Here is a 10,756-nt window from a genome sequence, read left to right as displayed (position 1 = left end):
ATTTATTTATTTATTTTCTGCTCTCCCTCAAAAGTCAGAGGCAGCCTACTTAACCTCTCCAGTCTACTGGGTAGCTATTGTTCATTTTGCTAAACCATGGGGAGCTGGTCACCCACACTTCTGTAGGGCTGGCAGGTAAACTATTGACCCTGCTGTCTTATTAATAAACAACTCGTTATGTAGCAACGAAAAGTCAAATGTCATCCAGACTTTGTAAGTAATCTTTGCTTTTCTCAGGTCTTAGCTGTAGACTGTGAGACACCTTGGGCAGGATTTTCATGCGCTTGTACTCAAGCTTTTAGCGAACTAAACAAATACAGCAATGGACAAAACTGGTTCACCCAGAACTGTTAAGAAGTAAGGCACCTCTCAGCGAGTTGCTTGTGATGAATTAGTGAGGGGATTTAAGGCACGGACTCTGACTGCAAGTCAAAGACCCTTTTACTTCAGATTACAAAGATTATACACATTTTAGATTATGTCCACATGCTCAGAGCTACCATGTGATTGGTTAGTTGCTGCTGTCCACGTGCACAATACAAGCTTTTAATTGGTTAGTCTGCCCTTTCAGCATCTTCCTTTCAACCTTCTTCTCACTTCTCAGTTCCTTCTTCTACTTCTCGTTTTCATCCCCTTTTGTTCCGCTCCTTTTGCTCCACTTTTCTTGCTTGAGGTTAGTTCTCCACAGAGCTAAAATTACAGAGTCTTGCTCAAAGTTAGTTCCCCAAAGAATTAAGGTCGCTCAGCATACTCTGACCAAGCTCAAACTCCTCCTACATCTCCCCCTTTTTGTTTTTCTAAAAACATCACTTGCTTTACCATTTTTTTCTAACATTTGCTGCAGGCAACTCAATAAACATGGACAGTATCAGTAAGATACAAATGACAATGAATAGCATTATAAGACCTCCTTTGATCAACAAGACAAACCATGTCCCAAGTCCTAGAGAGTTAAGCCAATTTCCTAATCCAAAAAATCCATCATCTATTTGCAATTTTGTTACTCCTCTTTTCAGCTCCTGAATAGCTTTATGAATAGATTCCAAATGGTCTGATAAATTCATGCAGCACATGCCTTCAAAATCTTCACAGCCATGACCTTGTGCTAATAATAAGTCAATGGCGGCCCTGTTTTGCAAAGAGGCATGTCGGACAGAATCAGTGTCTGCTGACAAGTTGCTTAAGGCAATGGATGTTGCATTTGTTTGTTTAGCTAGCCAGCAGCCTAATTACACAGAATCACAGAATCCCAAGGGTTGGAAGGGACCTAAAAAGATCATCTAGTCCAACCCCCCCACAAGAGCAGGGTAACCTACAGTACATCACACAGGAACTTGTCCAGGCGGGCCTTGAATATCTCCAGTGTAGGAGACTCCACAACCCCCCTGGGCAACCTGTTCCAGTGCTCTGTCACTCTTACAGTAAAGAAGTTCTTCCTGATGTTAACGTGGAACTTCCTATGTTCCAGTTTACACCCATTGCCACTTGTCCTGTCACTGGATATCACTGAAAAAAGCCTAGCTCCATCATCCTGACACCTACCCTTCACATATTTGTAAACATTGATGAGGTCACCCCTCAGTCTCCTCTTCTCCAAGCTAAAGAGACCCAGCTCCCTCAGCCTCTCCTCCTAAGGGAGATGTTCCACTCCCTTAATCATCTTTGTGGCTCTGCGCTGGACTCCTTCAAGCAATTCCCTGTCCTTCTTGAACAGAGGGGCCCAGAACTGGACGCAATATTCCAGATGCGGCCTCACCAAGGCTGAGTAGAGGGGGAGGAGAACCTCTCTTGACCTACTAACCACTCCCTTTCTAATGCACCCTAAGATGCCATTTGCCTTCTTGGCCACAAGAGCACATTGCTGGCTCATGGTCATCCTCCTATCCACCAGGACCCCCAGGTCCCTTTCCCGTTCACTACTTTCCAGCAGGTCAACCCCCAACCTGTACTGGTACATGGGGTTGTTCTTCCCCAGATGCAAGACTCTACACTTGCCCTTGTTAAATTTCATCAAGTTTCTCCCCGCCCAACTCTCCAGCCTGTCCAGGTCTCGCTGAATGGCAGCACAGCCTTCTGGTGTGTCAGCCACTCCTCCCAGTTTTGTGTCATCAGTGAACTTGCTGATGGTGCACTCAGTTCCCTCATCCAGGTCATTGATGAAAATATTAAACAGCAAAGGTCCCAGCACCGACCCCTGAGGAACTCCACTAGTCACAGACCTCCAGCTAGATTCTGCGCCATTGACCACAACTCTCTGCCTTCTTCCTTTCAACCAGCTCTTGATCCACCTCACTACTTGATCGTCAAGCCCACACTTCCTTAGCTTATCTATGAGGATGCTGTGGGAGACAGTATCAAATGCCTTACTGAAATCAAGAAAAACTACATCTACCGCTCTACCATCATCCCTCCACCTAGTCACTTCCTCATAGAAGGCTATAAGGTTGGTCATACATGACTTCCCCCTCATAAAACCATGTTGGCTGTTCTTAATGACCCCCTCATCCTTGATATGCCTAGAGATGGAGTCAAGAATAAGTTGTTCCATCATCTTTCCAGGGATGGAGGTATTTTGTTGAATGTTCCTAATGCTTTTGCTGCTGCTACACCTGGAACAAAAAAGGAAGCTGCCACTATTTCTCCTGTATTCCAAAATTTGACGTTATCATTACATTCCAATTTAAATGTATGCATACTTCGCTTTCCACGACTATGGATACACTGCTGTAAAATCATGGATCTGTTTAGAGTTAGCAAGGTTAATCTCCCTAGGCTACATGGGCCACCTTTGATATGTGAAGGGATTGCTGGCCATGCCCGACCCCCACAAATAAGAAACACTCCTGGAGGCAAAGCTCTAGGCTTATAGTGACCACTAGATTTTCTGTGCGCAGTATATCTGCACCAAGTGCTACTATTTCTATACGCTGCTAAGCTAGAATTAACACTCCTCACCAAAGACTGATCGTTCCCTGAATAACTGAAAAACAAACAATAGTCCATTTTTATGGACCCCAAAAAATCTAATTCTTGAGTCTCCAATGTGGCCTTGGGCAGGACTGAAGTCCATCCATCCCAATTCTCAACCTGGCCAGCCCCTGTCCAGATCCTATACAGGTCCTCAAAGGGTATTGGCCAGGTCTCCAATGGGATTCCCACAAAGCATGTTGAAAAGGGATTCCCTGGCGTGGCAGTTGCAAGGCACAGGGTATCTAGGCTTGTCACATTAGCCAATGTGACCCATACATTTGTTTTTGGCTGCTGTGGAGGGAGCCAAGACCATGGTTCCTCCGCTACTGCTGTGGTGATGCATGTTGCGACGATCCACCGGGTGAGTCACCTTCCACCGCCAGCTTCACCCATTTCGCGTGTGAATATTTGTAACCCTTAGTAGTTTTGCTAAATCGGGATGATAAGGGAGTAAAAGAGTGGAAAGTTGCTGCTTAGCACTTAGTAGACTATAAAAGGGATGCAAGATGCGAAATAAAGGTCTTCAGATTTCACCAGAACTGGAGTCCGTCTTTGATATGCCACAATACAGGTATAAAAATAGCATCTTTGTTTCTAGGAGCTACATGTTTACCTGCTGCTGTTCATTTTACTCATATATCTCATCAGTGAGAAAATAGAATAGAAACTCTGAATAGTTTCCTAAGTATGGCATTTGAGATACACCAGCAAACAGCAGTGCATTTCCCATTGGTCCATTTTGGGTGATATTTCACTGTTGAAAACCTGAAATGTGCTCCCACAAAGATTGTGAAACCCAAGAGGGCCTCTTTTCTCCTAAAATTTGAATTCAGAAATGTGGGAAGGTGGTTCTCCTATGGGGCTGTATTGTGCTGAGGATGGAATATGGAGCTGGGAGCCTGGATTCTTTTATGGCTTTGAGAGATCTTTGCACTTCTTTAGCAAAGTATTTAGTTAGGATTCATGGTACAATTACAGACAAAGTGTGAATGATTGCCTTTAGTTTTTTATATAAACTATGGCCAGTTCAACACATGAAGAAAAACTGAAGTTAATTTAAAAAATGAGCACCTAAATGGATGTTGTAATACGTGTGTTCTTAAGACCTTTGGGTTCCATATAGTGTAGTCTTTGCAGCAGTGATTAAAACCCTAATGAGGAGGAATGAGTTAGCGGCCACACACTCACTCTCCCCCTGTCTTCCTCTGACTGGAAGGGGAAGACAGTTTGGATCAGTCCACGGCAGATGGACTCTCTCCTGAGATAATCTGTGCCAAGGATGCATGGAGCCTCTGAAGCAGTCACAATAGGGTGCTTTTGCCACTCCTTCCCAGTCAGGCCAATTTCAGCCTCCAGTACAGTCAGCTTTTGGGATCCAGATGTCACTCCAGAAGTACAAATGGGTTCCACCCCTTGGTAGTGCCGTGGTTTAAGTCATCAATGTACCTTGATGGCATCAGGGTAACCTGTGCACTGGTATCTACTAGAGCCTTATACTCCTGTGGGACTGATGTGCCAGGCCATCTGATCCACACATTCCAGTAAACCCGATTGTCCCTCTCCTCCACCTGCCTGGAAGCAGGGCCCCTCTAATAGTGATCATAAGATTCTTCACTTACTTCTTTTACAAAGTGTCCTGGGTTTAGCAGTAGCAGTCATTTTTCTCCTTCTTAGTAGCTGGTGCAGTGCTGTGGTTTTGACTTTCGGCCTGGGAACAGAGCAGATAACACTGATGTTTTTAGTTAATGCTCAAAACCAAAGGTCTGGCCAAGGATTTCCTGAGCCTCATGCTCTGCCAGGGAGGAGGGAAAGCCGGGAGGAAGCAGAGACAGGACACCTGACCCAAACTGACCAAAGAGGTATTCCATACCACAGCACGTCATGCCCAGGATGTAACTGAGAGTTACTCAGAAGGGCTAGTTCACAGCTACTAAGAAGGAGAAAAATGACTGCTACTGCTGAAGCCAGGACACTATTACAGAAAGTAAGCTGGTAGATTTGCCAATAGTGCAAAGCAAATATAAAAATTGTAAACAGAAAGAAACTATTTCAGTCATTATTAGAAATGTGATTTAGGAAGTTCAAAGCTGAAAAGGCCCATTGCAAATGTTCCTCTAGTATATCTATGTTCCAATCCCCTTCCATATTAAATACAGATGCTAGAGTGTGTTGTTTGGGGTAGTATTGACTCAAGAACATAAAAATCTTCAGGGGATGGTTATTGAGGATGCTTAAAACAAAGCTTAAATTCTCTAGGGAAAAATTATTGCAAAACTCAAAAGGAACTCCCAACAGTCATTAAAGCTGCAGAGTATTTTTAAAACTGGCATAGTAAGATGTTTATGGTCAGGACAGACCATACATCCCTGAAGTGGCTCACTAGATCCTGCAATAGTGAGAAGATTGTCAGGTGTACGTAGAAACTGCAGCACTAACATTTTGCAATTACAACTACTTTGTTTTGTGCCTTATTTTGTTGACTCTTGCGCAGGACTAATTGGGAAGGTGATAAATGATTTCTGTAGAGAATGAGGATGCTCAGAAGGAGATGAGCCATCTTTTATTTTGGCATAAATGAAAAAATAGTACTGTTTATCCAGGAGAGGATTGTCTGTAGTAATCAATAGCTTCCCAAAGTGAGCATTGTGTCTGGATAGTGTGTAATGGAAAGATGATTTGGCAGTGCAGTCAGTTTAGAAATGGTATCTTTTCAGAATACCATAGTAAAAAACCTTAGAACAGGAAAGCACTGAGTGTAAACATGAAGAGATGATAAGAAACCAACTGATCACTGTCTCAGGTATTAGCTGATTACTAGCTAGTTCTATGAACCACGGACTCAGCGCAAAAGATGTGTTAAGAAGGGTCTGGGTTGACTGCTTGCATGATGCAGTCCACAGTGTTTCACAAAGCATTTCATGTGCATGGAGCTGGATAAGATCCTTGGCCAAGTGGTGTCTGATCTCATGGGTGAGGTTTTACATCTGTTTCTCAAGCTTACATTCCCTATGGGATATGCATACCATTGAGTCTGTGCTGACTCTTCGTGTCTGTGCTGTGGTGAGGTAGCTGCTGATAAGAAGAAAGAGTACGGATAAGAGACAGGCATGTAAACTGTTGTGAGAAGGCAGCGGGCTTCATGGACTGTGGGACCATATAATCTGTTTAATGTAAATTGCTGCAGTTACACCTTAGAACTAACAAAGAAAATAGTGTGGGTTTCTAAATAAATTCAGTATGCAGTTATATACTGGGGTGATATTGACTTTCCTTTGTGTCCTGGGTTCAGCAGTAGCAGTCATTTTTCTCCTTCTTAGTAGCTGGTGTAGTGCTGTGTTTTTGACTTTCAACCTGGGAACAATGTTGGTAACACTGATGTTTTTAGTTGTTGCTAAGTAATGTTTACTCTGACCAAGGACTTTCTGAGTCTCATGCTCTGCCAGGGAAGAGGGGAAGCCAGGAGTAAGCAGAGACAGGACACCTGACCCAAACTAACCAAAGGGTTATTCCATACCACAGCACGTCATGCCCAGTATATAAACTGGGGGCAGTTACCCGGAAGGGCTAGATCACTGCTCGGGTCGGGCTGAGTATCGGTCGGCGGGTGGTGAGCAATTGTATTCTCTTCCCTTGTTATTTCCCTTATCATTATTATTATTGGTGGTAGCAGTAGTGGGTTTGTGTTAGACCTTAGTTACTGGACTGTTCTTATCTCAACCCGTGGGAGTTACATTCTTTTGATTCTCCTCCCCATCCCTCCGGGAGCTGGGGGAGGAAGGGGGGGAGTGAGCAAGTGGCTGTGTGGCTCTGAGTTACTGCCTGGGCTTAAACCACGACACTTTGACAGGTATGTCACTACAACATGTTACTGAATTTCTATTTTGAAATGATGCAAGGAAGCCTGTCCATGAGAAGTGTTGACAGTGTAATTTGATTTTATTTGTATTGTTGGCACTTTGTATGTGGGACATTCTTTTCTGGGTTTGTTTTTTTTTTTAATGAGAAACATTCCATCAAGTTGTGAAAAGAACATTTTCTGTTGCCCAGTGCATAAGCAAAAATCCTAACCAAACAAACCCCACTTTCATAGAGAACAGAGAAATAAAACAAGTAAATAATATTTGACTTCTGTGTGTAACACATTGACTTAAAAAATGAGTCATTCTATCCATATAAACAAGTTATATAGTAGTAACAAAGTGCATGAAGCAAATTGCTAAATTTAACTAAGGTATTAAAATAAAAATTACTTTAGAATACTTTAACACAGTTTCTTGCCGTGATTTCATCATGCATCAACACAAATCAAACCCGGAGGCAACCTATGCCTTTGACAGTCTTTCTGTAATGTTATGTAAATAAATGGAAGTAATGATCAAACTCGCAAGAGGATGAAGAACATCAAGACAAACCATCTATTTATAACAGAATTGTATTTAAAAAAGTAAAAATCAGAGTGCACTGCTGGTACATCTCATTCAAACCTTTTTGGGATATGTATAACACAGTGGTGTGATCCAGTCCCAATGGCTTCAATGCTTTGTTTAAGCACCCAGGGAATAAAGAATGATGGATATTCTGTTACTAGCATTACTATGATTAGCATGAAAACTGAAAAATTGTACCAGTACATGTAAACATCTTTTGTATACTGAGAAGGCAAACACTTTTAAATTATCTGATATGTACAGTACTGGAACTTAATGTTTTGGTGCTGGTACCAGACTGGTCCAGTATTTAGCATTCAGATATATTTCTAATTACAGATAAGGCATATAATGAAAAAGTAAATAAAATGGTTATTAATATCTCGTACAGTTCAGCAACCCAACCAGTCAGAATTTATCTTGCCAATTTTAACAATCTTCAAACTCTTGTCTTCCATTTGTAGGTAGCACTGATCTTTGAAAAAGTAGGTGTATCCTGTGAAAGTAAATGAAAAAGCATACTCAGATTATGGAGTACATAATTCTTGATCAAAGCCTTTTTGCTTATTTGATTTCATGAAGTTTAATGAACTGGAAAACTTGTTTCCCAAAATATTTGCACACAATATAAAAGGTTTATTTTAAAAATACGTAAAAATTTCCATCCTGGAAAAGACGGGTCTTGTTAAATGGAGACTGAAGCCATGTTACCATTTTGTGAGTCAGAATTTTCTGGGAAGAAATGTTTGCTGGCAAAATAGATGTTGAAAATGTAATCAAGTCAAGACTCATGCGATACCAGCAATGTTTCCAGACATGCAGAGCATGAGAGACTGTAAAGTCCTTGATTTAGAGTAAGCACTACTGAGCAACAACTAATGCACCGGTGTGTTATCAGCATTATTCTCACACTAAATCCAAAACACAGCACTGTACTAAGAAAAAAAACCTTCTATCTCAGCTGAAACCAGGACAGCCCTAAATGTTTCATTTTAAGAAGTCAAAGCTGTGATTAGTAGTAGGGTATTTATCAACTGATATTTAATGGGAAAATAGAGACAAAATATTTTGTTTGAACCGGTAGTTTACAAATCTGAATGGGAATTTGACTTAATTTGGCTCCTACTCATGGACCACAAGAAATTAAAGTCTCCAATAAGTTTCACAGCAAACAAATAAGAGAGCTTGTTAGTGATTTAGATTGGAATTACAGCTTACCACTGTCACCAAGACTCAGGACAGCATCAAGGTTATCTGGAACGCCATTCCAAGAGTCTGCAATGAATTTAGGGGACGAAAGCTCCATTTTATTCTTTTCTTCATTGTACCTGAAAAAAGTTATGTCCCTGTGTTGCAAATCTGTATTTAATGATAAAATTTAACATAACTTTTCAGCATGTCCTCTCAAATGTGACCATAAAGAACAATCAAATAGAAATATACTAAATGAGTTTTTAACATTGTTTCTATTTCATTACAATTATTCCTGACTCCTTTCAAACCCTGTGAAATTTTACATCTTTCCTTTTGGAAATGCAATTCTTGCTGAATTGAAAATACACTTTTTAAGCAAAACCCTTCTCAGAAATGTAGCTTTAAAATTCCAGACATAATTCTAGGAAAGGTAACTTTTTTCAGGCAGCAGCCAACATCTGAAGATAGCAGCTTTTAATGTGAAATGGCTATCTTTTCAAAATCGTATTTGAAATATGCTTGTAGTCCATGTAATTGATTAATTGCTATTAAATTACTAATTACTTTCCCTAACATTTCATTAAAAATCCTTGCTATTTTCACACAGTTTCTCTCTCTGTGATGATTAAAAATAGATGCTTTTCTTTGGGGGGTGGAAGCAAAACCACAACCACAATCTATGCTTTCACAATCTATGCTTTCAAGAGGAAAAATTCAGGTGATGTAAATCCACCTAATGTCATGGAAGTTGGATCTAGTTTGCAATGTCCTTCAGGAGTGAGTGGATCTGTTGGTGTCCATATCTTCATTTCCTCTGTGTGCTTTCTGCTGTAGAATGCAAAGATAGATTTGTGTAAAGCCAGTTTTGCACTCCCACAGCCAAGTAAGTCCAGGATCTCCCTTTCCATATATAGAGAATAAATATCCCAGGCATGCAAGGTCCTTGAGAGTGAAGATCAAAGAGCAAGACTGTGGCCTGTTTTCCTCATTTTTCTGATCCATAGATGGGAGTCAGTGCTGAGCAGAAGTGGAGATGTCCTGAGGAGCAGTGACATGTGATATAGTTTGAACCAGGCTTCCAATGCATGTGAGGCCTCAGTCACCCTAGCAGCACCTCTTCAGGAGCAGTGGACTTCAGAGAGTTCATCTTTCGCTAGTACTGGAGGAGGATTTATGTTCTTGATTTCTATTAATCCATATCTGTATGTATCTCGGGTTGCCTTTCCCTCATTACTGTATAGACCTGGATTCTATCCAAAGTTAAACCAATAAAAATGAGCAGTAGGTTGGCCAAAATCAATTCAAATGATTAATTTAAATTACTTCCTATTTTTTCCTAGGATATTTAAAGAAAATCTAGTACCTTTCTGGGTAGCTTTAAAACTTCAGCAGTGGAATCTGAGCCAACTCCTGTTCCTCTCCCTCACAAAACTTTGCTTAACAATCTTGTTATGATAACACTAAAATAGCTTGGGGATGGAAGGAGAGAGAGGAGAAGGCTTCCAAAAAATCCGTTTAAAGTAAGTATGATAATGGCACAGGAAGGACTATGGCGTGTAACTAACTGTTTTGCTTCCATGTGGCAGAGTCCTTGTATAAAACAAAATAAAACATACTTAAGGGTTATATCATCTGTGTTAAACAGAGATGTATTTTTTCTGAAATATTTGTCAACTGCTTTCTTCTTTACACAGATAGGAATCACTTAAGCTTATTTTGATTCTTTAACAATAAATTATGTTTTCTTCAGTGACTGCAGTTGATAAGGTACTTTGATAGAAATGCTGTCTGTGATTAGATTGATGAATTACTTGGAGGCCCTGGAGTACAGTTAGTCAAACCAATAATTGGTACAGAGGAGACCTGCAGGCTTGCTGACTCATAGGTAGGAATCCAAAGTATTGCAAATGGCTGTGTTAGAACTACTTGTAAATGTTTTAGATGGTCTCTACAATAATATGACATTAAAAATTAATAGTGTTCTATAGTTTTTAAGGTTTTGTTGGGGTTTTGTTGTTTGTTGTTTTTTTTTTTCTCAAGATAATGGAGAAGAGTACTGTCCTCAAAGTAATTGAAAGTTATGATCAAGTGGCAATTGTGAAAGAGTATTTTACTTACTTAGAGGAATCCACAGCCGTTAGGATATAATAAAGACACTCATCCAG

General features: G+C 40.6%; 1 protein-coding gene across 7 annotated transcripts in view; it reads right to left on the bottom strand.

Annotated features, from left to right (window-relative positions):
- Nucleotides 1-470: 470 nt before the first annotated feature.
- The window catches only part of LOC136004322 (72 kDa type IV collagenase-like), a 47,601-nt gene continuing 37,315 nt past the window's right edge, over nucleotides 471-10,756 (bottom strand). For 2 of the 7 annotated variants that reach the window (XM_065660728.1, XM_065660734.1), the window contains 2 exons: nucleotides 8,616-8,725; nucleotides 6,888-7,893 (listed from right to left, as the gene is read on the bottom strand). In XM_065660728.1, coding sequence (XP_065516800.1) covers nucleotides 7,790-7,893; nucleotides 8,616-8,725 — 214 coding nt within the window. In that variant the 3' untranslated portion in view covers nucleotides 6,888-7,789. The other 5 variants (XM_065660729.1, XM_065660732.1, XM_065660733.1 and 2 more) reach the window with 5 other exon arrangements.

This window comes from Lathamus discolor, chromosome W (genome assembly GCF_037157495.1).
Source record: "Lathamus discolor isolate bLatDis1 chromosome W, bLatDis1.hap1, whole genome shotgun sequence".
Classification (NCBI taxonomy): Eukaryota; Metazoa; Chordata; class Aves; order Psittaciformes; family Psittacidae; genus Lathamus; species Lathamus discolor.
The sequence above is the reverse complement of the archived record's forward strand: the minus strand, read 5'-3'. Positions and strand labels throughout refer to the sequence as shown.